Below are 27,966 nucleotides of genomic sequence, written 5' to 3'. Positions count from 1 at the left end.
TATGGGGGGCTGAGGAAAGAAATGTTGTTTCTTGGGTTTCTAGGACCACTGTGCGGCAGGGCCTTTGCGTCCTTTCTGCACCAGCATCTGGGCCCATTGCACCCGCTCCCTGTTCGACAGGCCTCAGTTTCCCCGCTGTGAGAGCCTGCGGCCACCGCCCTGCAAAAGGCGGCTGTTCCCGCGCGGGGAGCCGGTGGGGCGGGGGCGGGGCGAGAGGTGGGGGGCGGGGCCCGGATGGTGGGCGGGGCCGGGGCGAGGGGCGGGGCCGGGGCCGGGATGGGGCGGGGGCGGGGCCGGGGCGAGGGGCGGGGCCGGGATGGGGCGGGGCCGGGATGGGGCGGGGGCGGTCCCGGAGTTCAGCCCCGCCCCGGGAGGGGCCGCCCCGCCGCGCCGGGCTCCGCGCCGAGACCTTGGGTGCAGCGCCGGGAGCTCGCAGCGCCGCGGGAGCCCGGCGGGTGAGCGCAGCGGGGACCCCGGGGGGCGGGGAGCCTAAGGGGGGGTTCCCCGAGCTGCGAGGCGGGAGCCGCTCTCGGAGTCGGGCGTGGGGGGGCGGGGGGCGGGGGCGCCCGCTCCTGCCCGCCCCTGCCGGGCGATGCGGCCGGGGTGGTCCCCGACGCCCCTTCCCCAGTTCCTTTACCCACACCCCACTGCGAGTCCCTGGTGACCCGGCCGACCCATTTATTGAGACCCCATCAAAGTTCGCGAATGTTCCCTGAGCCTCAGTTTCCAGCTCTGAGGGATGGGGACAGGAGCCTGTAGTGCACAGGGCTGCCCGGGGCAGTGAGTGCCGCCGCGGCCCGGGTCACGGGGGGCGCAGCCACGGTGCCCGGTGCTCCCGGATGCGGAGTTCTTAGCGGTGCGGCGCGGTCAGCAGCTCCTTATCCCCTGCTCGGTGCCGGCGCTGTTCCCGGCGCGGGGACAGGACGGTGAGCGGAGCCCTCCTGGAGACTGCTTCCCAGCGCCCTGCCAAGGGCTCTGGCATCTCTTCATGACCGCCTGGTGGGGTAGACGGAGCAGCCAGGGTTACTTGGGTCCATTTTACAGCTATGGATACTGAGGTACCCTGAGGTTTTAAGGATTTTGCCTAAGGGTCACAAAAAAAGCATCCCCATAAGATAGAAAGATGGCTTTGGTCCCAGAGACCAGTCCCCTGAACAGAATCCTGGGTAAAGAAGGGCTCCACCGTGGGGCTGCACCCTTTCCCCCTCCCTATAGGGGAATTAGACTCATCTCCTATGATGACTCAGATTTGGGGTGTTTCCTCCCTGTTAAACCCCTGAGTGCCAATGTCTGTATGGGGTGTGACTGTGTCCCTTAACCTGGAACTCTGGAGAGCAGGGCAGTGACAACAGAGCCTAAAAGATAACAGTCCCTATAGCTGTCAGGGTCCCTGCCCCGTGGCACCACCAGCACCAACCACGGGGTCATCACTTAGCCAGTCAGCATGCCCCTTCTTTTTTACAGCCAGCCGGCCTCAGGCAGGGCAGAGACACCTATCTGTGTATCCACAGGGCCTGGCAGACGGTTGGCCCACCATACGTGGTTGCTGCCATTATTAATGGTGATGATGGTGGTCTGGCCCCTGGAGCACATCTTCTCAGGTGGAGTAGGAGGCAGCGGGCAGAGGGTGGGATGATGATAGTGATAGTGGCTGACAGCCTGGCTCATTTTAAGTCTGGAGTGAGGACCATAGGATCCTCAGCGCTGGATCCCAGGGCTCACAGACCTGACCCCAAAGCCAGCAGAGGGCTTGCACAGACCTGCGGTGCCAGCCGCCGCACAGCCAGAGGACCTAGGAGGACCGGAGGCAGCAGGTGTCAGGGTAGAGGTGGTGTGGCAGTTGGAATTCCACATGGATTCCTCCTCCCCATCTCCTCTCTCCACGTCTCCTCTCCTTGTCATCCTCTCCCTTCTTTTCTGTCTACCTCTTTCTCCAGGAAGCCCTCCCCACCTTCCCAGTCAGAAAGCAGTTCCCTGGGCATGATCTGATCTGTCTTCCTCTGATACTATGCGGGAATTAGGATTTTTAAGAACTGGTAGAGAAATCCGGAATGCTTGGTGTAAACCTCACCCATGCAGTGTGACTTTGGGCCTCAGTTTCCCCAGCTGTAAAACCCAAGGCCTAACTGCCTTGTTTCTCTCTCTCTGAGGGAGGCAGCAGCCACCTGGAAAGTTCTCAAAATTCTGAAAGGGACAGGTTCACTGGGAAGTCAGAGCATCTCTAGGCCCCACCAGGAGTTCCCCTTAGTCTGATAATCCACATGATCCGACAACTCTAGAATGTTCTTTCTTTTGTTTTTCTCTACAGGTGGACAGATCTTCAATCTGCATGGCTCAGTAGAGGATGAAGCCCAACCCAGCAGGCTCCTCCCCAGAGGCCTGCAAAGCTGCAGGCCAGGGCGAGAAGAGCTGCCCTGTCTGCCAGGCCTGGGGAGGAGTCTCAGGCCTGGGATCTGAGTTAGGGCCTAGGCCAATGCCTGGTGCAGTTTCAGGACCTGGACCAGGGCCAACTACTGTTCTGGGGTTGGAGCTGGGGCCTGGTGCTGTGTCAGGACCTGCGTTGGGGCCTGGTGTGGTTCTAGAACCTGGACTGGGGCTTGGTGCAGTGTCTAGACCTGGGCCAGAGCCTGGTGTGGTTCTAGAATCTGGACCAGGGCCTGTTGCTGCTTCAGGACCTGGACCAGGGCCTGGTGCTGTGTCTGGACATAGGCCAGGGCCTGGTGCTGCTTCAGAACCCGGATTAGTACATGGTGCTATGTCCGGACGTATGCCAGGGTCTGGTGTTGTTCCAAGACCTGGACCAGGGCCTGGAGCTGGGTCCAGACCTAGGCCAGGGCCTGGTGCTGTCTCAGGACCTGGGCCAGGTCTGGGGCCTGGGTCAGGAGCTGGGTCCACACCTAGGCCCGGAGTTGCACCATTACTTGGGCCAGCAGTAGAGCCTGCGCCCAGACGGGGGTCTGGAACTGGGCCCAAACCCAGTGAGCCAGAAACAGCCCCGACACCAGCACCGCAGCAGAAGACTCAGACTGCACACATGCAGGCCCCTCGGCAGAAGGTTCTGGTGACAGGAGGAGGAGGCTACCTGGGCTTTAGTCTGGGTTCCAGCCTGGCCAAGAGTGGCACTTCTGTCATCCTGCTCGACCTCCGCAGGCCCCAGTGGGAGCTGTCCCCAGGGACCGAGTTCATCCAGGTGCAATGATGAGCATCTTGAGGGTCCTGGGAGGGGGGCCCAGGCTGGGGGTGGAGGTCTGGGGACAGTGTCTGATGTGCAACCAGTAGCATGGTGTTGAGGAGCATGGGCTCCTGGAGTGGGACTCTTTAAGTTTTGGCACTTCCCAGCTGGCAGCCATGGCCACAGGGCTCCACAACTCTGGCTTCAATGTCCTCACCCAGAGAAAGGAGGCTGTGCAAGGATCTTATGGGGAGTCAGTGAGATGGTGCATGTAGAACGCCGAGTACTGCCCCTGTGACTCAGCTTGGTAAATGGAGCTGGCTATGATGGTGAAGACCGTGATGCCCTGTAGAATCACATAGTAAATCCTGCCCCAACCCCTCTCCTCCAGGTGCTTGGCCAGGGTGGGATCAGAGGCCCAACCCTGGAACCTGGCAACGTGCAGAGTTGAGATCTCTGCCCTGGACCCAAACCTCCTGTCTGTAGCTCTTCCTTCTCTGTTTAAGGCGGACGTCCGAGATGAGGAAGCCTTGTATCGTGCCTTCGAAGGGGTGGACTGTGTCTTCCATGTGGCATCCTATGGAATGTCTGGTGCTGAGAAGGTGAGCACCCCACGTACATTATCTAACAGCACAGGGTTCAGACCCGGCTTCTGTCCATCCCACCCCTTCATGCCGTGTATTCATTATGGCCCCTCACCTAATCCAGCAAGGATTTGGACTCTACTCAGCCTGCATTTTGCATCCTTGGGACTAAAGGCCAGTTCTGCCCCTTTCAAGCTGTATGACCTAGGGGGAATTCACTTAACCTCTCTGAGCCTCTGATTCCTCATCTGTACTGGTACTCACGTCAGAACCTCTCGGGGTGAGGGCACGAGGTCAGAACATACAGATACCCATAGACTCCGAAATCACGCTGTGTGTATATTCGCAGCATTGTTTATAATAACAAAGCACGGGAAAGAATGTAAATGCCCATCGGTTAAGGACTATTTAAATAAATTATAAGGTATCCACACACACACATTGAAATTCTACGAGGCCATGCAAAAGAATGAAGTGACTCAATATGTTCTGATAACAGAATAATGTCCAAAGTGCAAAAACAGTGTTTGACATCCTCCTGTTTGTATGGGAAAAAAAAAGCTAGGATAAATATTTATATGCTCACATGTGTGTATGTGCTGATATTAATAAGTATAGATTATCTCTAGAAATACACCGACTGTAACAGTAGTGGTGGTTGCCTCTGGGGGGGGTGGGAAGAAAAGCAGGCAATCGGGAGTGGGGAAAAGGGATCCCTGTGTGGCTCAGTGGTTGAGCGCCTGCCTTCAGCTAAGGGCGTGATCCTGGAGACCCAGGATCGAGTCCCACATCAGGCTCCCTGCAGGGAGCCTGCTTCTCCCTCTGCCTATGTCTCTGCCTCTCTCTCTCTCTGTGTCTCTCATGAATAAATAAATAAAAACAAAATATTTTTTAAAAAAGGAGTGGGGAAAAAATTTCCTTTTTACTATATACCCTTTTTACTGTTTGAGGGTTTTTTAAATGTTCTATTTATTTTTTATTTAATATTTTTAAGATTTATTTATTTATTTATTCATGAGAGACACAGAGAGAGAGAGGCAGAGACATAGGCAGAGGGAGAAGCAGGCTCCCTGCAGGGAGCCCAATATAGGATTTGATCCTGGAATGATCCTGGAACTCTGGTATCAACGCCCTGAGCCGAACACAGACACTCAACCACTGAGCCACCGGGGCGTCCTATTTAATATATTTTTAAATACTTTATTTATTTATTTAGAGAGAGAACGAGCACATAAGGTGTGGGGAGGGGCAAAGGGAGACGGAGAGAGAGAGAGCATCTCAAGCAGACTCAGTGCTGACCACGGAGCCCTATGCGAGACACTATCCCACGACCCTGAGATCATGACCTGAGCTGAAATCAAAAGTCAGATGCCTAACTGACTGAGTGACCTGGGTGCCCCTGTCTGACTTATTTTTAACTTTGCAATTATATTGCCTATTAAACAAAACCTACGACAATGAATAAATATAGCTTAGAAATCAAGATTGAACCCATCTTGTGGTTGGTTGTAAGGACTAAGTGAGCTATAAAGGCTTTGCCCTGTCCTGGGGGCGGGGGGGGGAACACAAGCAGCTCTCATGTGTACACAAGATGTTTTTATTTTTCACACCCCAACCTCGCTAGCGCATGGCAGTATTACCCTAAGGAAACCTAGACTTCCAGAGTGAGGAGACAACCCCGCACATTTTGAGTCCCTCTTCTGTGTCAGATACTGTACCAGGTCCTCCCACGGGATGTGTTCAATCCTGCTGACCACCCTGGGGGGTCTGCCCTCACAGATGAGGGAGCTGAGAACCAGGCAGGGGAAGGGACCTCCCCCAGCCGCCCTGGGAGCTGGTGGGCAGAGCTGGCCACTGCCTGTGGGCCTCTCAGATCCCTGCTTCCGAGCCAGACATTCTGCAGCCCCCTGCCCCGTCCCCCCTCAGCCCAGCGTTATGGCCTCAGCAATGAGGCATGAGCAGCACCACAACTTTCCCACCTCCGTCTTGTCTTTTAGCTGCAAAAAGAGCAGATTGAGTCTATAAATGTTGGAGGCACCAAACTAGTGATCAATGGTAGGCGCTCAGAGCTCAGTGTGACCTGCTGTGTGTTTCCTGCTTCTGTCCCCTCTCCTGCCACAGGCCCACCTCTGGGGATGGGGGAGGGGGACAGAGGTGGGACCCTCCTCCCCCACCCCTGCCACCCCCAGCAGAGGGCCTGTGGGCAGCACATCCTAAGTGTACTGCAGACCTGCCCAGGCCCCTGCATGGGGTGGGTCAGCGTGGCCATAGTGTGTCAGTGTGTCTGGGGACACGGGCAGCGGGGTTTGGATTTCAGGGATTAGGATTAGAAAAGTCACTGAAACTCCAAAATAGAAGACCTACATCTGGGTTCTCTGGGCATGTCTTGCCTTGTCCTGCATCCTGTTTTTCTCTCTAGTCCTAGAGTGTCTTTTTTTCTATATCCCCATCAAGTGAGACTTTCTTCTGACTTGTCCCTGGCAAGGTAGCTCAGGGGCCAGGGCTATACTGAGAAGGAGGAGTGAGCCAACCTGGCGCCCAGGGCCCCATGAAGCAGGAACTTGACCCACTCCCCTCCTGAGCATATCTATATTCTGGGAGGGCCCCAGAGGCCAGGATGTTTGTCAAAGACTGGGTGGAGGTCAGTGGATTTTCTCAAGGAGGTCCCAGTGGGCACCTCCTCAGCCAACTCCTACTCACATTGGCCCTGTGTGTGTGTGTGTGTGTGTGTGTGTGTGTGTGTGTGTTGCTGTGTGCCCCTGTCACTGCAGTTTGTGTCCGTCGACGGGTTCCAAGGCTCATCTACACCAGCACGGTCAATGTCGCATTCGGCGGGAAGCCCATAGAACAGGGTGATGAGGACACTGTGCCATATTTCCCACTGGAGAAGGTACCTGGCTTCCAGGAGAGGTGGGCAGGGCCACTGGGCCTCGGACCCACAGCCCACAGGGTAGGGATGGGTGGAAACCAGGATCACCTTCACAACTCGGGGTTAGTCCCATGAAGAGGGGATCCCTAAAATTGAGTAGCATGAGCCTTCTCCTATTTTAGCTGACCATGCCAGCAGGGATTTTGAAATCACACAGACCTGGCCTTGAGCCAGCCAGACCACTTTCTATCTGTGGGAACCTGCGCAAGTCATTTTACTCTGAGCCTCTATTTTTTCATCTGGGCATGACCACTCCACCCCATGGGGGTGCAGAGAGCGGGAAATGAGATGATGTATGTGAAAAAAACACAAACACTAAAGAACTAGGTGGAAACAGGTCATCCGACTCACATGCAGCACCTGCATCCCGGAGCAGGCCCCGGAGGCCGGCAAGAGCCTCCCTGAGTGGAAGAGCCCTGGTTGTTGTTACTGCTCTGAGCTCGCTCCCGTGGCTCCCACCCCAAGAGAAAAGAAGGGCACTGAGGCTCAGGGCTTGGCTGCTTCCTATTGGGGGAGTGGGGGCCCAGAATCTAGCCGTGTGTGGTCTGAAGCAGGGCTGGCCAGGCCTTGCCAGCAGTGTCACTGACCCCTACCTGGTGGCTCTTTTCTTCTTGTCCTCCTCCGGCAGCACATGGACCACTACTCACGAACCAAAGCCATCGCTGACCAGTTGACCCTTATGGCCAATGGAACACCTCTCCCAGGTGGGTGTCAGGGCAAATGCGTGTGCACCCTGCTGCCTCCCCCAGAATGCATGGGTGAGTCCAGCTTTCAGCTTCTATGTTTCTGAGGTTCACCTTCTTTCTAAAGGACAATTCCCCTGGGCCTTCATCACTCATCATTCCACAAATTCTGAGCGCCTGCTATGTGCCCGAACCCCACCAGGGATACAGTCCAGGGAAAGTCAGGTCCAGTCTCTGCCCTCATGTTGCTCATAGTCTCGAGTGGGGGAGAAACCAGATAGAAGTGGGCCTTTTTTCTGCCATGTAGGAGTGGATCTAGTTTAAGTATGCTCTTTAGATAAAAGAGTACAAAATGATGAATATGGAATGAGGCATAGCACTATGGAAAGGCCATGCAAGTGAGGGCTTGAATGCTCAAACTTCAATGACTTACCAGAAAATACGGCCTCGGCTGCCCTACCATATTGCCTCCTGTGGTTATAGAGAAATAATAATAGAATATGGATAGACAGGCTCCTGGGTGACTCAGCCAGGTAAGTGAGTGACTCTTGATTTTGGCTCAGGTCATGATCTTGGGGTCCTGGGATTGAGCCCCAACATCCCACTGGGTTCTGTACTCAGCACAGGATTCTCAGGATTCAGGATCCTCTCTCTGCCTCTCCCCCAACTTGTGCATACCCTCTGTCTCTCTTTCTCATTCTCATAAACAGATCTTAATAGATATATAGAGAGAGACAGGTATATGACACAGTAGCTGCTCCCATACACTGGCTCAGACTCAAGTGAGTTCAAATCCAAGCACCACTACCATCTCTTAGCTTTGTGATGTGACCTTGGCCAATACACTTTTTTTCCATGCCTCAGGTTCTTCACCTGTAACGAAATGGGGATGATAGTGGAATCTACCTCGAAGAGCTGAGAATAAAATAATAACAGGCACTATTTAGAAAGGAAAAAAGAGAATATGAACAGTTTACATTTACCAAGGGCTTACTGTATGCCCAGCCCTATTTTTCATACTAATTTTATATGCAAAGTTCTCAGTAACTCTTTATAGCATCCATGTGAGCTAAGTACCTGAGGGATCCCCTGCGTTCCAAACTCAGGAGCCAGAATGATCCAGCTAAATCCCTTGCTGTCCAAATTATCACTATTTGCTTTCTGAAACTCAGAAACTAAAAAGAACAGAAAACCTGGTTTCTCTTACTATCCAAACTTAGGAGCCAAGTAGATCTGGAGAGTGAGAGATCCTCACAATTATAATCTGTAGATTTACAGGGGAGGAGGCTGGGGCTGAGGGGTGAATGGACTTGGCTAAGGACACATAGCTATTAGGGGACAGAGGTGGGATTTGAACCCCAAACCCCTAGACCAGAGGGCCTGACACCAGAGCCTGGAGCTGAACCATCATGCTTCCCTGTAGCCACAGCTGAGCAGGTGAGTAAGCATGGTTCTTTTTTTTTTTTTTTTTAAGATTTTATTTATTCATGAGGGACAGAGAAAGAGACAGAGGCAGAGACATAGGCAGAGGGAAAAGCAGGTTCTTTGTGGGGAATCTGATGCGGCACTTGGTCCCAGGACCCTAGGATCATGACCTCAGCCAAAGGCAGACGCTCAACCACTGAGCCACCCAGGTGTCCCATGAGGTGTCTTCTTTTCCTTAAAATCTCCCCACCCTACCCTGGCACCCTGGACCTGTCAGGCCTTGACCCCGGATCCCAGAGGGAACATACATCCAGCTGTGTTTTCTCAGGGGTTTGACCATGTGTGGTTGAGCTCTCTTCTCTGCCTGGGGCCTTCCCTGGCTGGACCGGCAGCCTGCAAACCAGACACTTAATCCTTTGGCCAAGAATTATTTATACGAGCGTCCCCAGCTTTCCGTAGTCAGGAGTCATGGATACCCTGAGCCCCGCCCCTCTGTGACGTAGCTGCCCAGTGCCCTGCCGGCCAATGTCAGCTGCAACCAGACCTCCCCCCACCAGGCCCAGGTGCCCCAGAGTTTAAAATTAGCTGCAGGCTGTTTACAGAATAGCTTACCTGATACCTGCCTTCCAGGAGTCCAGCCATGGTCACCCTGGGTGATTTCCAGTGTCTGCTAACACAGGCTGGTCCCTGAGACTCTGCCTCTAACCAGCATGAAGGGCCTCCCATCCCTGAAGCAGAACCCTGAGACTGCAGATCTCAGCTCAGTGCAAATGGGGCAACTGACCACAAACTTGGTGGCTTAAAGCTGAAATGTGTTCTCTCATGATTCTCACAATTCACAGCCTGATGTCTGAGATCAAAGTGCCATTTGGGCTGCTTCCCTCCAAAGGCTCTAGGGGAGAATCTTTCCTCATCTCACCAGCTTATGGTGGCCCCACTCATTCTTTAGGGTACACATGTCTGTGTTAGTCCCTCATGAGGACTCACATAGAATTTGGGGCTCACCGGATAATCCAAGATGATCTCATTTTGAGATCTTTAATTATATCTGGAAAGATGCTCATCCAAATAAGGTCATATCCACAGGTTCCAGGATGTCGACCTACCTTGTCGGGGGCCACCTCTCAACCTACTATGCTGGCCTCATTGTAAAGTGAGGATGTTTGGGTGTTGGTTATGACCCAAGACACCGGCCCTGGCTCATATTCTGGTGAAAGGAACTTACAGCGGAAGGATGTGAGATAGTTTCTGGAAAATATAGTTGCAGAAAAATGACCACCAGAGCTTGGAAAGGATAGGGTTGGGGCAGCTCCAGGGACTGGGTGGCAGGAGCTGGTTGTGACCAGTATCTTCAGGGTGAATCCACTCATGGGATTTTAGATCCTGGTTTCACGTTCCTGGGTGAGAATATGTCATTAGCCTGACTTGGGTCCCATGGCCACCACTGCAGGGGAGAGTGGCACATCTGGTGCATCTAGATTGACAGTCCTCTGAGACTTTGTGTGGAAGGAGAGGGGCTCCCCAAACTGAGGTGCAGCCCCTTGGGAAACCTGAGCCCCAGAAAGTGGAGCATCTCCCACAAGACTCCACCTCAGTTAAGGGGGTACGATTGAGAAGCAAATAATCTACAAATTAGTAATTTAAAAATTTTTTTTAATCTTCAACAAATGGATTATGAGATAAACTGACAATTTTGTAGGCTTTCTTAAGACTTGAGAGAAATATGTTTGTGGCAGCCCTTCAGGCTGCACCTCCAGATTTCCCCAGGGGAGACTTCTTCACCCTTTCCATCAATGCAGGGCACCCTGGGCAGAAAAGTTAGGAAGCCCTGGACCAAGCTCTGAGTTGATCTGGGAGACTCTACTGGCACAGAGCAGTGAGAGCGAGGGGGACAGCACAGCCCCCAGGCTCTCGTGCTGACAGCTCCTGTCTTTTCCTTTCTCCACTGATTGTCTGGAAAGTACAGCTACTACCACTGCTTGCAAGTGCCCATCTTCCAGATGAGGAGACCAAGGCTGAGGGAGTAGAAAAGGTCCGTTTGTGGCAGGAACCTCAGCTCTGGTCCCCCATCTCGGCTCCTCTAGGCTGAGCTGTGTGCCCTTAGGCAAATCCCTTCTCTGAGCCTCAGTTCATTTATCCAGGAAGCAGAGATAATTACAGCTCCCATCCTGAAGGCCAAAAAAACTCTGGCTTACCAGAGCACCAGGCACATAGTAGGACTTCCCTGAGAGCCATCATAGTCCTTAGGCAGCTGATGATCAGGAAAGGGAAAGAGCTACAGCCGTTGGCGTGAGGGAGTGAGGGTCTCTGTGTGCATCTGTAAAATGGGTGCAGTTAACTCTCAGGGGAGTCAAAAGAGATTATGTCTGTAGAGTGCTAGGGAGTCAAAGATTACATCTGTCTCATGGGCTGCACACATACCTGCATCTAAGTTTTACCCCATTACTGACCTGTGAGCATCATGAGGGCAAGAACCATTTCTTGATCATCCTTGGATTCTCCACAGCACCCATCCCAGGGCCCAGTGCTGGAGGTAGACGTTGGGGGAACCTCTGAATGTTGTTTGTTAAATGACTAACAGACTGACTGAGAATAATTAATTGAATAAGGAAACCCCAAGGCCTGTCTTCCTTGCACACCTGTCCAGGCAAGGACCGGGAGGTGTGGACAGCATTTCTGTGCCTCTCCTTGCTGGTCCACCCCCTCCCCAAGCCCCTGATCACCCTCCCTGTGTCCTAGGAGGAGGGACTCTGCGGACGTGTGTGCTCCGGCCCCCAGGGATCTATGGCCCTGAAGAGCAGAGGCACCTGCCCCGCGTGGCGGTATGTCAGCCCAGCCCTGGGCCTGAGGCACAGGGCGAGCCTGGCTGCTGTGTGCGTGGATGGGGGCCCTTCAGGGACTGTAGGCCCTGTCCTCAGATTGCTCGCGGCCTGGCCAGGGAGACCGATGCCACGGTCACTGGGCCACTGTGTTGCAAGGGCTCCGTGGAGGGAAGAAGGGCAACGCCGGCACAGAGGGGAGAGGGCCTGGCTCCATCCTGGGGCAGGTCCAGGATCCACCTGTGCTGTTCAGGAAGAGAAGAAAGAATTAACCAAGGAAACGGGGTGGGAGAGAGAAGGTGGTCCAAACGGAGCAGGCAGCTGGGGCACAAACCTGAGTATGACAAAGGTCGCGGCTCCCGGCTTTGTGACAGATCAGTGAGTAAAACAGACGAGGATTCCTGTCCTCCTGTTCTCACAGGAGATGGGAAATAAACATGGGAAATGATAAGGAGCATTTGAAGGTGTGAGGTACGATGGAAAAGAAGGGGGGGCAGGGTGTGGGAGCTGGGTGCCCTGGCAGCCTGGGAGCCTCGTCAAGCAGGTGGCAGGTGAATGCCACCCAGAATGACAAAGAAGGTGGCGGGGCGATCACACCAGTATTTGGAGGAAGAGCCTTCCAGGCAGAGGGAACAGCGAGTCCGAAGCCCTGAGATGGGAGCCTGCCGCCCATTCCTGGGGGGGGGGGGGGGGGGGGAGGGACACTGTGTGGCTGGAGCCTGGGGAGTTAGGAGACAGAGAGTAGCTGGGGCCAGATCAAAAGGGCCTCCTCAACCATTGTCAGGACTTTTGGGGGGGCAAGGTGGGCATCCTGAAGGTTCTGAGCTGGGAGACACAGGCTGTGACTAAGATCCAGGAGGATCCCCCCGGCCGTGTAGGGAAGAGCCGCAGGGACCATGCGGGGAAACAGAGACCAGTTCAGACTAGTTGGGTGTCCAGGGAGAGGAGAGAGGCAGCAGTCGGGGTGGTCAGAAGCTGCTGGATTCTGGCCAGAGCGTACCAGCTGAGCCAGCTGGCTCTGCACATGAGTTGATGTGGAGTGGAGAGAAGGGGAGGCCAGCGGAGGCCCAGGGTTTCAGCCTGAGCCTCTGAGTGTGGTCTACTGAGATGGGACCGGGTGTGTGTGTGTGTGTGTATATGTGTGTGTGTGTGTGAATCCAACAAGAGCCAGAATGTCAGGCGCTCCCTCCAGGACGTGGACAAATGGCCACCACATGGAAACATCAGGACAGGGGTCTTGGGCAGAGAGGTCTGGCCTAGAGCTAGAAATTTGGGAGCCATCATCCTATAGATGGTATTCAGAGCCACTCCAGGCATGAGTCTGTGTTTATCCCCCCTCCAGAGCCACATCAAGAAGAGGCTACTCATGTTCCGATTTGGGGACCGCAAGACGCAAATGAACTGGGTGCACGTGCACAATCTGGTGCAGGCACACGTGCTGGCCGCTGAGGCCCTCACCGCTGCCAAGGGCTACGTGGCCGTGAGTCTCCTGTGGTGCTGTCCCCATCACTAGGGGATCCCTGGCTCATGCACATTTCTCCCCAATTCAAGATGGTTGGTGGGACTGTAGGCCCAGGGAAGCTTGGGTGGGGATGTCTTTATAGAGCATCATTAACTCCTTGCAGTGACCCCGTGATGTAGGAATTGTTGGTCCTGAAGTAATGGTCACCAAATGCTAAGTGTTTTATATACACCATCACATGTAATCTTCACAACACCTGCAGAGGGAGATTCCATTATTTTCTTCCCATTTCTCAGACAAAGAAACTAAGGTACAGAGAGGTCAAGTGACTCTATTGAGGTCACAAAGCTAGTCAGCATGGCAGCCCCAGAATTCAAAAAAAATTGCCCAGGTCTGTCCCCAGGGCTGGGGAACAGCCATGACTCTTCAGTGGCTGCTCAGGAGAGTTGAGGAGGTCGGAGCAGCTGCTGAGCTATCCAAAAGGGTGGGATCAGGGTGGGGGGGCAGATGCCTGACTGTCCGTCTCCCTGTATGTCCCCTCAGAGTGGCCAGGCGTACTACATCAATGATGGGGAGAGTGTCAACCTCTTCGAGTGGATGGCCCCACTGGTAGGTGCCCAGATGTCCATCCACCCCCACCCCGAGTGAGAATTCTGGGATTTTGCACATCTTCTCTCCTTGTCATCCTTTCCTTCTTCCAGAAAATCAGAAGCTTTCACATTAAAAAGCAATAAGCAATTCTGGTGATAGTATCCACTGGGCAACATTGGAACTGGCCAGAACTGGGTGTGGCTGTCCCTTTGGGGGACCACGTACTCCCCTAGTCTTTCCCAGCCTGATTCCTTTCTGTTGACTTGTCCTGTGCTAGTTTGCTTGTGACGCCCCCATACTACATGACAAAGCTCTGTAAGGCACAAGTAGAGGGTAGACTGACGCACATAGAGAGGTGTTGGCCCTGGGGCTCCCAATGCTGCAGCCCCTCAGGGAACCCTGGCCTCCCATCCAGTACTCTACAGACTCCTTCTTGGGGCCAGGCCTGCCTGGAAGGGATCGACCAGAAACCCCGCACTGGAGGATCCATCCTCACGGCATGTGGGCACATTAATGTCAAGAGCTTTATTGAGATATGATTCATATACTTTACGATTCACCTATTTAAAACATGTAACTCAGTGGTCTTTAGCATATTGAGTGGTGCATCCATCACTATAACCAATTTTAGAACATTTCATCATCCTCCAAAAAAGAACCATCCCCCTCAGTTACACCTTTACCCCAACCCTACCCCTAGCCCCACATCCCCCCCTAATCTACTCTCTGTTTCTGTGGATTTGCCTGTTTGGACATGCCATATAAATGGAATCATAGGCTACGTGAAGATTTGTGTTAGGCTTCTTTCATTTAGCATCATACTGTCAAAGTTCAACCATGTGTAACCTGCATCATATTAGTATTCATCCTATTTGGCAATAATGCCAAAAAAATATTCCCTTCTAGGAATATACCACATTTTGTTTATCTATTCATTGGTTGATAGAAATTGGAGTTTTTCTACTTTGGAGCTAATATGAATAATGCTGCTTTGAACATTAGTGTATACATTTTTTGTGGACGTTACATTTTCATTTCCCTTGGTGTATACCCAGGAGTAGTATTGCTAGGTCTTGTGTTATCTCACTTTTTAACCTTTTGAGGAACTGCCAGACTGTTTTCCAAAGTGGCTGCACCATTTTACATTCCCAACAGCAGTGTAAGACAGTGGTTCCTTTTCTCCACATCCTTGCCAACCCTTGTGATGGTCAGTCTTTTTGATCTGGAGAGTTTTTATACAAGCGAAGACCTCATTTCACCCTGTGCCAACCCATTCTCTTCATGCATCTCCTACCACCCTATACACATAGGCTGGGGTGTTGGGTTTTTTTTTTTTTTTAATTCTTTAATAGCAGAAAAGTCAATTCTAGAAAAATCATTCTGTGTCTGTGCCTTGGAGTGGTTTTGGCTATAAGCAGATGTAAATAATACCTAAGTGACATGAACGATCCAAGGTTAAAAACTGACGAATGCATTTAAGCCCTACTTGACTTTTCTAGATCAAAGTTTTCCACTTCAAGACTGGGGCAAGGTTGGGGCTGGCTGTGGGGTTCACTACCCATGTGGGGTAGGCAAGCAGGGGGCCAGGTGGTACACCTACCAGCTCCAGGGTAAAGGGAACATGCAGCCTTTCCACACCAGCCCTTGAAAGACCTGTTTTCATCTTAGACCCTGTTTCCTTGCAGTTTGAGAAGCTAGGGTACAGCCAGCCTTGGATCCAGGTGCCTACTTCCTGGGTTTACCTAACAGGTAAGGAGAGGAGGGTGTCTGTTATGTGCCAGCTGCACATGCATCCCCTCATTTCAAACCCAGGACAGGATAGGTGGCGGCAAGTGAGGCACTGAAGGCACAGAATCTCAGGAGACCACCACTCTCACGGGCAGGTGCCCCAAGCCCGATCTGCACTTGCCTGGCAACCTCCTCCCCGAAGTCCCCGCCCTGAATGAGCCCCGTCCTACTTGCAAGGTGGGTGCGATTGGGCCACAGCGAGCAGGCAGCAGAGGCAGAAATCACACCTGGGCCTGGCTGACTCCAAAGCTCACACCTGGCCCTGTGGTCTGCGGTGGGAGGCATCATGCCAATCAGGAGGAGAGGGAGCCCTGGGGCTGCCTTGTCCCCCGAGGTCACCCTGAAGTGAAGGCTGCTTTGGGGGATCTGGAGTTTCCTCACTCTTCGGGTCTCACCCCCCATCATCACCTCTGCTGGCCTCCTTCCAGCTGGAATGCAGAGCCAGCACCAGGCACGGAGCAGTCAGCCCCAGGGGACAGCTGACCCTCAAGTGACAAACAGCTGCATCCCTGAAAGACCTTAGCTAAGATCTGTTTTCAATGCATTGGGATGCTTGCCATTGAAAACAGGGATTTGCAAACTTTTGCCCACTGGGCCACACACGTGGGGTGACTTCTTGTGCCCATTGTTGCCACAATGGTTGACACTATTTGACATCCCCCCCCCCCCCCAGGAAAGGAAAGATCAGCCACACATTCTGGCAGTTGTACAGAATTGTTTATAAACTTCCAATTCCTAGCTCACAAACTATAACCCCGCAGTTCTTAACTGTGGCTGCACATTAGAATCATCTGGGAGCTTATAAAATATAAAAATGCCTCAGCTGCACCCCAGACCAATAACATCAGCATCCGCAAGAGGAAGGGGGCGGGAGGAGTGAGCATTTTTAAAAGCGGTCCAGCATGCCACCCAGATTGAGAGCCACTGCTCCAACATCTTTCTCTTCTACTCAGGAGACCACACTGTTATAGAAGTGAGCGACAGAAGGAGGCATGATTTGAGACAACTTTGAATCTGCTCAGATTTATTTTCAAATGTCTGTCCTTTACAATGAATGACAACTTCCTTGTGACACATTTCACAGCCAAACTAGGCACCCCAGTGTGTGCTGAGAACTGATTTAAAGGAATCCAAGGATGGGAGAATTTGGCAAAGTGAAGAGACTCTCCCTAGCAAAGCAAATAATGCCCCCAACTGATTTGTCCCCGAGGGCCTCCCGGGAGCTTGCACAGAGTGAGGCACCCCGGTCATTGGCCCCTCTCTCCCCGCACAGCTGCAGTGATGGAGTACTTGCACCTGGCCCTGAGGCCCATCTGTAGCATCCCACCGCTGCTCACCCGGAGCGAGGTAAGTGCACCGCTGCTGCGGGAGCCCCTGCTCCAACCTCCATCGGCACCACCCCTCACCCCTTTGACACTATAACTGGATGTTTGTCTGAGGTCTCAGAACCTTCCATGTGGGCCCACATCAAGCGCTAGCTTCTTCATAATCATCCCAACCTCTGGGCTTTTGCTTTTCTGTGCTTCCTTGGTCTGCAATGTGATTAGCTCTAAGCCTGTCCCTCATCCCTGTCACTTCATTCATAAGCAGCTTATCTTCGCTGCCAGACAGGAGGCTCCCAAAGGCAGGTTCTGTGACATTCACATTTTTAAATGCCACCCACCAAGGCTACCAGCTCTCAAGACACATGCACACGGAGCCTGGTGGTTCTCGGTTGGCCATTCATGCTTACTGAGTAATAAGGATATATTGAGTGCTGTGTACAGAATACTATTCTCAAACGATGATGATTCAGTTTTCTATTGGCACATACAATTTTTAAAAGAGGATTTTAATAAAGGCTTAATTTCCTTAGAAAGAGCATGTGCAAGTGGGGGGAGGGGCAGAGGGAGTGGGAGAGACTCAAGCAGACTCTGCACTGAGCTCAGAGGCCTACTCAGGGCTTGATCTCATGAACCTGGGATCATGACCCTGAGATCATGACCTGAACCCAAATCATAAGTCAGATGCTTAACTGACTGAGCCACCTAAGCACCCCTAAAAGAGAGGATTTTTTTTTCTGTTTTTTTTTTTTTAAGAGTTCATTTATTTATTCATGAGAGACAGAGAGAGAGAGAGAGAGGCAGAGACACAGGCAGAGGGAGAAGCAGGCTCCATGCAGGGAGCTTGATGTGAGACTCAATCCCCGGACTCCAGGATCATGCCCTGGGCCAAAAGCAGGCACTAAACCGCTGAGCCACCCAGGGATCCCCAAGAGAGGATGTTTTAATGCAGATTGTAAATAGTAGTATTTGGCATTACTTGCAAAATCCTTCTAGCTCATGGGCTCATTTGATTCTCTCTGGTGTCCTGCTAAATTAAGAAGGGCAAGAGATTATGATTGTATTTTATGATAAACTGAGCACTGCAGAAGCTAGTGACTTGTCCAGGGTCACACGGTTTGGCATCGGCTTCATACTCCAGGCTCAGTGCTGTCTGACTCAGATAAAGAAGGGGCCACAGAAAGAAGCACTTCTCTGTGGCTTCTCCTTAGACCATGCAAACTAGCAGAGGAAAGGGAATGACGATACCAGCCATCTGTTGATTGATGGATGCGGTAGGCATTGTGCTTTGGCTTATTTAATTTTCACTACTAAATTGTAGATTGTTATTTCCATTTACAGAGGAAATGAGACACACAGGGGTGAAATAACCTGCCCATGAGTATTCACTTAAGTAGCAGAGCTGACATTCGAACGTAAACCAGACCTAAATGATTTCAAGCTTAACCATCAACTTGTGAAACCAGTCAGGAATCACAATCTTGTAAACGAGCTGCCGAAGTGCTGCTGAATTGTGGTTGGGCGGGACTTAGCTCCCCTCCCTCTGGTTTCACTCTTAGGTTTCCCTGTTCAGTGAAGGGGTAAAGGATCCCTACTTTAGCTAAAGACGGTTCTGTTAAAAAAAAAAAAAAAAAAAAAGACGGTTCTGTTCACTGTGGCTCGGGCGCTCTCTGCTGGTCCGTCTGTGCCATAGCAACCAGCCCTCCAGTTTTAGAGTCCGCTTCACTGAACACTGTTTGAGCACCCACTGTGCGCCAGGCATTGGGCTGACCAATGGAGACAAGACATAGCCCTTACCTCAAGGAGCTCACCGTCCAAAGGGGAAGACAGCTCAGCAACTGGGCAACTCAACACACTCGGATAAAGGCTACACTGGAGGAAACTATGAGGAACTACAGAGCACATAGAAGGGGCACCTAAACCAGTTCTGAGGAAGTTAAGGATACTTCCCAAAGGAAAGTTCAGGACATCTAAACTTGAGAGCATTGTGTCCAGGACCCTGCTGATCTAGTTCCGGGCTGTATCCCCCAAGGCCCTGAACTTACTACCTGGGGCAAAAAGGGACCAGACTGGCCTCTCCTGCACAAGCATCCAAGACCAGCCGCTTGGCCACAGAAGCCGTTTTCGTGCTATGGGAAAATCAAGCAGCTTTTTCTGACCCCTTCCGAGGGTCCAGCTGAGGAACAACAGAGGAAGAAATGAGGTGGGAGGGCATCCTCCCAATCCCAGCATAGCAGGGAAGAGCCTGGGATGGAATCTGGCTCCCCTGTGTGAGTCTGGGCAAGTCTCTTATGTTTTAAACTTTCAAATATGTAAAGAGGGGGAAAAAAAAACACCAAATATGTAAAGAGGAGATGGTGGTAGAACCGCCTAAGGGGATTAAATGAGATAAAGCCTAGAAAGGATTTAGCTCAGGCCAGACACAGTGCCTGTTGTTATGATAACTACCAGTACTGCTCTTGAAGAAATGCAGCCCAGACCCTGGAGAGTAATCACTTCTGTATAATTGTATTCCTCTCCTAGGGAAGCTTAACCAGGGAGGGCGCAAGAAGGCTGCGCCCTGGGGCTTCTAGAGAAGCCTAGAGCGTTTCCTGGGGGGATTTTTCCGGTGAGCTGCACCCAGGCCACAGACGGGGGCGGGGGAGGGGAGGCGCGCGCGCGCGCACACACACACACACACACACACAGCTTCTCCAGGAGCACTCCCAAGAATGTGTAAATGCCTGCTGAGTCCCAGCACCGTGCAAGGACGGGGAAGTGCAGAGGTGATGGGGCCTTCAGTTTTGGGGGACCGAGTTCAGTAAGGCTGGGGGTGAAGCAGAAAAGGCCTCCTGGAGGCTGCGCCCTAGAGGAAAATGGAGATGGGAGGGAAAAAGTAAATCTTCCTTGAGGTGGGCATCCCTGGAGCAAGACCCAGCATACGGGTTCTTTGAAACTTCTGTGCGGCGGAAGGGCAACACACCTCTGCCCTCCTCTCCTTTTCGGTGAAACAAGGCTACCCGCACAGCCCTGCATCTGGCTGCCCGCCTCTCCCGCAGGTGCGCAGCGTGGCCGTGACGCACACCTTCCGGATCGCCAAGGCCCGCGCCCAGCTTGGCTACGCGCCAGACAAGTTCCGTTTCGCGGACGTCGTGGAACAATACGTGCGGTCCACGAGCCAGCGGCCCTGCGGCTGCACGGCGCGGGCACTCCTACGGCTGCTGCTCGGGCTGCTGCTGCTGCTCGGGCTGCTCGCCCTGGCCCTGCGCTTCCTGGGCCTGCAGCCGTCGGGCGTCTGACCTCCGCGCCGGCCACCGCCAGTTCCCGCCTCCGCGCCACTTCTGGGCTTGGACTCGCCCCAGCTCCGCCTCCAGGCTTGCCCCTTCCCCGCCCCCGGGTCTTGACTCCGCCCCATCCTGACCTTCGGGCTTGCCCCGCCCCATTCCCCGCCCACACCCCGCCCTCTGGACTTGGGCCTGCCCCTGTCCGGACCTCCAGGACTGGGCACGCCCTGCCCCTTTCCCCGCTTACACCGCCCCCCGCGCTCTGGGCTTGGCCCGGTCCCTGGTCTTGACTCCGCCCCGGTCCTGGCCTCCGGGTTCCCCCGCCCACACTCCCGCCCCGGGTCTTGACTCCGCCCCTGCTCCTAGGCTTGGGCACGCCCCCTGCCCCGCCTCCGGGCTTGGCCCGGCGCCTTGCCCCGCCCACGCCCCACCCTCTGGGCTTGGACCCGCCCCACGTCTTGACTCCGCCCCTGCTCTGGTCTCCGGGCTCGCCCCGGGTCTTGGCTCCGCCCCTGGCCTAGGCTTGGGCACGCCCTGCTCCACCTCCGGGTTTGCCCCGCCCCTTTCCTCACTCACACCCCCGCCCTCTGGGCTTGGACCCGCCCCCAGGTCTTGACTCCGCCCCTCCTGGCCTCCGGGCTCGCCCGCCCACACTCCCGCCCCGGGTCTTGACTCCGCCCCTTCCCCTGCCCTCGGCTTGGGCACGCCCTGCTCCGCCTCCGGGCTCGGCCCGGCGCCCACGCCCCGCCCACCCCACGCCCCGCCCTCTGGGTTTGGACCCGCCCCGGGTCCTGACTCCGCCCCCGCCCTGCCTTCGGGGCTTGGGCACGCCTCTGCTCTGCCTCTTGAGCCCCGGCCCCGCCTTCTGGGTCTTGTCCAGGCCGCGTTACTGAGGAGGCAGCCGCACAGCCTCACCTGCCTTTCTGCCTTTCTGGCCTTCTCCCACCCAGAGAGGTCTCTGCCCCGGATTCTCCCCTGCCCTGGTTCCGCCCTCTTTCTGGCTCTGCGGGTATGACTGCGCCCTCCCCTTCGTTTTTCTGTCCGGGACTGGCCCTACTCTTCCCTCTGGATCTGGTCCCTACCCTCTCCTACCTGTAATTCGGCAATAACCACGCCCCCTCCCTTTCTGACTCCACCCCTCTCCAGCCACGCCTCCTGGGTGAGTTCTTGGGGCTTGGCCAGGGTCATCACTAGCGGGTTAAGTGCCGGCCTGACTGGCATTTGCAGTTTTCCCGGTTTCCTGCGGCCTCTCTAGGGACACTGAACCCTCCTCGCTGGTCAAGCTCCTCTGTGCTTGTCCTGAAATCATCTTGAGATCTTGGAATAGGTTCATCTAGGAGAATTGCTTTTGACCTGCAATCAAAATATTTTGGGGTCACTCAGTCATGCACATCTCCCTGTGTGTTGATAGCCGGGGTTGGAGGGACATCTGAGACCCAGGCTTCTGCCCAACACAATCTGGCCTTTTTGGGTTTCCGGTTTACTAGTCTGGGGCTGACTTAGTAAGCACAGGTTTCTGTACCAGCAAGGATCTAAACCAAAACAAAACGTTTTAAGGTGGTCAAGAGGTGTAAACTTCCAGTTATAAATAAGTCACGGTGATGTAATGACTATGATTAATAATACTATATTATATATGTGAAAGTTGCTAAGAGAATAGATCCTTTAAATTCTTGTTATAAGAAAAAAATTGTAGCTATATGTCTCGATGGATGTTAACTAGATGTTGTGATCATTTCATTATACATAAATCATGTTGTACACCTGAAATTAATATTACGTGTAGGTTATATCTCAAAAAATAACTTTTTGAAAAAGTACCCATATAATTACAATGGGAAGAATTAACGCTTGTTTTGGTCATATCTTATAATCTCATATTTCTTCTAATTGTTAATAGGGGCAGTGGTGATCACTGTTTAATGTTCAAACCCACAACATTTCTCAAGCTTTGCTCTCCACAGAAACACCCCTCCCCATTGTCTCCGTATTAATTACGAGTACCAACATAGCAGTGTGTAAATATATCCATGTATATATCATAGTGTACACACGTGGAACTGGCCCACCAAACAATGGATCCTGGCAGAAGAAACCATTACAAGCCTAACAAAACCTCCGGTGAAGGGGAGGGTATGTATTAGAGCCAACGTGGCCCTCCCCAGTGTATCCCTCTTTGCTGAACAAGTAAGAAAGTTTGGGAAGCAGCTAAAAAGTATATGCTCCTCTTTGCTGGGTTGAAGTGTATATGTACCGATAATTTTTTTTTAAAGATTTTATTTATTTATTCATAGAGATGCAGAGAGAGAGAGGCAGAGACACAGGCAGAGGGAGAAGCAGGCTCCATGCAGGGAGCCCAACATGGGACTGGATTCAGGGTCTTCAGATCACGCCCTGGGCTGCAGGCGGCGCTAAACCGCTGCGCCACCGGGGCTGCCCTGTACCGATAATTTTTTAAAGCTCAGTAATAATCCTTCATGTCTGCTTAATTCCTGACAGTTTGAAAGGCCTTTCATCTATATGCTCTTACTTAATTCTTAGGGCCACCCTTACAGTAGGGTTTATTCCCATTTTATAGATGAGGAAATTGGGGTTATATCTAACTTCAAAGTGGAAGAGGTGGGGGTTACTCCTCTGCAGCTGGAGCAATGTGGAGGAGCTGCCCAAGGCCCACTGGCCTAAACACTACAGACGGTGATTTCTACACCTCAGCCATGTAACGGTTTCCTCTGAGCTCTGGCATCACCTCAGGCCATTTGGGGCTGGCAGCCCTTGGGCTCCCTTTCTTAGTAATGCACGTGCCTCTAAATGAACCACCTTCTCTGACTTTCCTCTCTCTATCAATCCTGGGAAATCTGTTCTCGGGGCAGGGAAAACAAGCTTTCACTGTTCACATAATCTTCTAAATCCTTTGTCTTCTGCCAAAACACAGCTTTCAAAAAACACAAGGAAAATCAGTTTCTTTGTTTTCTGGATTTTCTCTTTAAGTCATCTTTCCTTTGAGGCTCTGAATATTTACACTCTGGGCCCACAGGCAGTGTGGGTCACTTATGTCAAGAAAACCTCCCTCCTTTCATGTGTCTTGACCAGTGGAAAAAGAGGCAGTCCCTCGACCCAACAGACAAACTCGGTCCCCATGAGCACTTTAGAGGCTGCCCAGGTAACCAGCGCCCATGCATGAGGTTCTGAGAGAAGTAGGAGGTCCTAGCTTACTTGGAAACATGAGTAGGAGCAACGTGAATACAGAGAAGAGAGCTATCGCTGTGGGCGGCCAATCCGAACGGACCATCAAGGTGAATTCATGTTTTCCACTTGTGGGTACTGATGCTACTCCCTGTTGTAGGCCCAAGACTGGGTGTCTAAGATATCCTCCACTCTCAGGGTGCCTGGCTGGCTCAGTGGGAGGAGTGTATGTGACCCTTAACCTCAGGGTTGGTTGTAGGTTCAAGCCCCATGTTGAGGGTACAGATTGCTAAAAAAAATAAATTTAAAATGTATCCTCTAGTCTCTCTCATCTTAAAAATATTGTCCCTTGGAACACCTGGGTGGCTCAGCGGTTGAGCATCTGCCTTTGGCTCAGGGCATGAATCTGGAGTCCCAGGATTGAGTCCCGCATCAGGGTCCCTGCAGGGAGCCTGCTTCTCCCTCTGCCTGTGTCTCTCATTCTTTCTCTGTCTCTCTCGTGAATTAAAAAAATAAAAGAAAAAAATATATATATATTCTCCATTGATTCCCCATTTCCTTGTCTCAGTACTGGTCCTATGGCTCTCCTCCTTCTCAGGATCAAATATTGTGGTAAGTTGTCCACAGTTACGTTTCTATTTCTTCTCTTCAACTCATCCAAAATGGCTTTCATGGGGGTCATCCATGACCTTGTCCATAAATCGTTAAGTCCAGTGGATATTTTTTAGTCTTTATCTTGCCAAGCCTCTTAGCCTTGTTCAACCTAGCTGGCTACTCCCCCTTTGCAAGACTCTTCTTGGCCTATATGACACCACACGTGTTTTTCACCTGTCCCTGGCCAGTCTTTCTCTGTCCCCTCCCTCCCACTGTCTTCCCTTTAAGATGATGTTCCTCAGGATTCTGTCTTGGCCTCTCTCCTCCCTGGGTGCACTCTTCCTGAGCATGTCTATCCATTCCCGTGGCCTCAGTCTCCACCACCTCCCAAATCTGTGTCATTTTTTCAGAGCATTCTCTTGACCCCCAGACTTCTGTGTCCAACCTCCTAGTCCAACCTCCTACTCAAGCTCATGTACTACATCTCAAGCTCAATGTGAATCAAATTGAAATCATGTTTTCCAGGGTGCCTGGGTGGCTCAGTTGGTTGGGCATGTGCCTTCCGCTTGGGTCATGATCTTCAGTGGGTCTCAGGATTGAGCCTCACCTTGGGCTTCCTGCTCAGCGGGGAGGCTGCTTCTCTCTCTCTCTCTCTCTCTCTCTCTCTCTATCTCCCTCCTTTTGCCCCTCCCCACTACTCATTCTCTCTTTCTCTCTCTCTCTGTCAAATAAATAAATAAAATATTAAAAAGAATAGAAACCATCTTTCCCACAAATTCCTCTGCATCCGTGTTCCCTCTCAGTAAGGGAAGAGACACCGCCAGTGCCACCATCCAGTGGCTCAAGTCCCAAACCTGGCCATCACTTTTGATATGTTCTTCTTCACATCTTCATCAGTGAGTTCTCATCAGATCCCTTCCACAGTGTCTGTCTGACCCACCCTTTCTGTCCTACACACTGTCACAACCAAACCATGGTACAAGGCACTCCTTCCCCTAGACAGCTGCAGTAGACTTTGAATGGAACCTCCTGTTCTTGCTGCCAGAGGGAGCATTTTCTAAACCCAATTTTCTAAACCCAAAATTGGAACATGCCTCCCTCTAGCTTAAAACCTTTTGTGGTTTCCTATTGCCCTCGGGATGAAGTTCAAAGCCTCATGTGGCTTTCATGACCCTCCTTGCCTAACATGCCAGCGTCATCTCTTGTGGTTGGTTAATCCACGCTGCTCTCTGCTCAGCTGCCCTGAATTGCCTTTAAAGCATCTCAAGACTCACCAGGCTCTCATTTGCTGCTAGGATTTTCCATATGCTGTTTCCTCTTCCTGGGACTCTTCTCTCCCATACTTAACCTGTCCATTTCAAGTCCCAGCTAAATGTCACCTCCTCGGTTGACCTGGGCCAGGTTTGCATGCTGCACTGCATAAGACTCCTCACTGGTTTGTAACTTGAAATGATCACAGCTGTAACACTGAGTGAGAAGACTTGCCTGCCTTCTGTGCTCTGTAGCCTCAGGACGAACTTGGTTTCTGGCACACAGCAGAACTTTCATAGTTATTGGCTAAATAAATAGATGAGAGGCCCCTGAGCCAAGCCTGAAGACCAGAGAGGAGGTGGATCAATGAAGCTGGGACCTCAGGGTTAACAGCCCCACGTGGGGCAAGCCCCCTGAGGCCCGAGCCTTTCCACAGGATCACCTGCCACGCTTCTACCAACAGAGGTCTGTGGAGTCAGCTGGGGCTCTCCGTAGGACACAGAGCGGGCTGGAAAGGAGCCCTCCCTAACTCAGGTCACAATTAAATCACCCCAGCCAACCTTTGTCCTTGTAGGGTAAGGAGGTTTGCTGCCTGTGGCCTCCAGTCCTGGAGCATTAAATTAAAGATGTAGGCAGTCTGCTGGAAACTATTAAAGTTATCTCAGATGCTTTTCTCCTGGAAATTAAGGAGGCACCCCTGGTTTTGTTTTTTAGGTAGCCGGATCGGTGGTTTTGTGTACTGGGCTAGGACAGGAAAGGGCCTGGGTTGCAGTTTCTTCCTTCTCCCGTTCGCTCTCTATTCTTTTTTTTTTTTTTTTTTTTTTTTGTAAGAGCGTAAGAAAAGAGCAAAAAGGAAGAGGGACTGAGAAAGGATAACAAACAAATTGAAGGGTGAGAAGAAAGACAAATTGAAGGGTTCAGGAAAAGTGAGACCATCCTGGGTGTGGCAGCGGTGGGATTCGAACCCACGCCATCGAAATGACTGGAGCCTAAATCCAGCGCCTTAGACCACTCGGCCACGCTACCGCCCGCTACAGCGTCTTCCGCTGAGACTATATTAGTCTAATGACGTGGCATCTCACGCTCCATGGCCCGCCCTCCTAGATTTTGCGCATGCGCAATATCAGTCGAGTGTTTGCTGCGCCTGTTAAAGGCATCTTGACCCCCCTCCCTTCTGGGCCTCGGAATCACAGTACTTTTGTGATCGGCAGCAAAAACTACGGTCGGAACCCAGCATTACAAAGGAAAGAAGAGTTCCTAAATATTAAGCATTAATATTCAGTCCTCCCATGCGTGTACGTGGGCTTTGCCGTGTGCGTCGTATGCTGGCTACGGCCACGAGGGGGCGGTGCCGCGCCGCGCTTCCTCCCGGCCGGGCTGGGGCCCGGCTGCTCTGTCCCCACCTGCGGACCCCCCAGCCCCACTCCAGGTCAGCTCTGCAAGCCTGGGTGGCCCCACGGCGCGGTCCCTGCTCCCGCGAGGTGAGAATCACCGGTCCAGGTGGATGTCGTTACAATGACAACGTTGTTACACGGTACCCCTTGTCGGCATCTTAGAAGCTGAGGTGCAGAGAGGCCAAGTGACTTGTCTCCACGTGCCGAGCCAGCCTCCCCCAGCCTCCCAAGACCCTTCCGTGCAGGCGATCTGTGTTTTCCGTTTTTAATGCAACACAGTTGCATTAAGTACAATCTCTAAATACAGAGCAACTACACGGTACATAAGTACGCGATACATTTCTATTTCCCATCACCCAGAATTAATTGTTAACGTTTTGTATATTTGCTTCAAATATAAATTAGTAATAATTTTAATTATTATATAATTATTAATTATTAAGATTCAAGTGTCTTTTGATATCCTTCAAGTTCAGTTCCCCTTCCTCCTACCTGAGGAGTCTCAGATCGTTTTAGTCCTTTTTTTAAAAAAAAAATAATTTTGCATATTCTTGGGCTTCTCCATTTCCTTGCATGTTTAAGGAAAATAACAGAGATACAGCATAGTAAAGATAGGCAGGGGAGTATGGTAAGCGGAGTATTGCCCACCACCAAAGATGTCCATATTCAAATCCCCAGAACCTGTATGTTACTTTATGTGACAAAAGGGACTTTGTTAAAAATAAAGTAAAAATTAATTTTTAAAAAAAGGGACTTTGTTGATGTAATTAAGGATCTCAAGATGGGGAGATTATTCTGGATTATCTAGGTGGGCCCAGTATAATCACAAGGGTCCTTGGAAGAGAGACGCAGGAATTAGAGGAGGAGATGCGAAGACAGAAACAGAGGTCCTCGTGATAACCACCACAAACCAACAAATGCATTAGAGGCTATAAAAGGTAAGGACACAGATCCTCCCCTAGAAGGTATAAGACGGAACACAAGTGCCTGTGACACCTTGATTTTCAGACTTCTCACTTCTGGAACCAGAAGATGACTCTGTTGTCTTAATTCACGAAAAAAATTTGTGGTAAATTGTTACAGTAGTCACAGGAAACCAGTACAGTGGCTAAATCAACCCATGGGCTTGGGAATCACACAGGCTGAGCTTGGACTAGCTGTGTGACCTTAGGAAAGCTACTTTTTTCTGGACGTGTTATTCATCCCTGTAATGGGGTGATCATAATACCCACTTCACAGGATTGCTGTGAGAACCAAACTCATAGATTCAGCATATATTTCCCCAGCACCTGCAGCGTGTCAGGCACTGTTGTGGGTACTTGGCTACTCGAGAATGAAGCAGAGGGAAGATTGAATGTGGTAATGTGTGTCATGCACTTAAACATCCCTGGCACATAGAGCGGATGTGGTGGTGGTGACCCCAGGGATCTAAGCTCTTGGCTCCCTCCCAGTACTTCCGTGTGCTCATCATCAGAGTTCTTACCTGGGTGGTGACCAGTTGGTGAT

The 27,966-nt window shown here is 52.0% G+C and overlaps 1 protein-coding gene and 1 non-coding gene across 4 annotated transcripts; one reads left to right on the top strand and one right to left on the bottom strand.

Moving 5' to 3' along the window:
• The first annotated feature begins 392 nt into the window (after window positions 1–392).
• SDR42E2 (short chain dehydrogenase/reductase family 42E, member 2) lies at window positions 393–21,891 on the top strand. 3 transcript variants are annotated; one of them, XM_072753687.1, is made up of 12 exons: window positions 393–455; window positions 2,309–3,190; window positions 3,679–3,774; window positions 5,754–5,811; window positions 6,528–6,646; window positions 7,314–7,389; window positions 11,533–11,615; window positions 12,955–13,092; window positions 13,618–13,683; window positions 15,351–15,414; window positions 16,727–16,800; window positions 19,814–21,886. In XM_072753687.1, the coding sequence occupies exons 2-12, from the start codon at window positions 2,345–2,347 to the stop codon at window positions 20,051–20,053; spliced, it is 1,860 nt and encodes a 619-aa protein (XP_072609788.1). In that variant the 5' UTR covers window positions 393–455; window positions 2,309–2,344; the 3' UTR covers window positions 20,054–21,886. The 3 variants fall into 3 exon arrangements, with proteins under 3 accessions (XP_072609788.1, XP_072609786.1, XP_072609787.1); XM_072753685.1 differs by lacking the exons at window positions 5,754–5,811; window positions 6,528–6,646 and having other exon boundaries at window positions 19,814–21,891; XM_072753686.1 differs by lacking the exons at window positions 393–455; window positions 5,754–5,811; window positions 6,528–6,646 and having other exon boundaries at window positions 2,261–3,190; window positions 19,814–21,891.
• A 4,119-nt stretch (window positions 21,892–26,010) lies between these two features.
• Window positions 26,011–26,092, bottom strand: TRNAL-UAG (transfer RNA leucine (anticodon UAG)). Its single transcript has one exon. It is a non-coding gene; the product is annotated as a tRNA-Leu (tRNA).
• Between the last annotated feature and the right edge of the window lie 1,874 nt (window positions 26,093–27,966).

The sequence above is a fragment of the Vulpes vulpes genome, chromosome 3, assembly GCF_048418805.1.
Source record: "Vulpes vulpes isolate BD-2025 chromosome 3, VulVul3, whole genome shotgun sequence".
NCBI classification, from domain to species: Eukaryota; Metazoa; Chordata; class Mammalia; order Carnivora; family Canidae; genus Vulpes; species Vulpes vulpes.
Note: the sequence above shows the minus strand (reverse complement) of the source record. Positions and strands in the feature narration are given on the sequence as shown.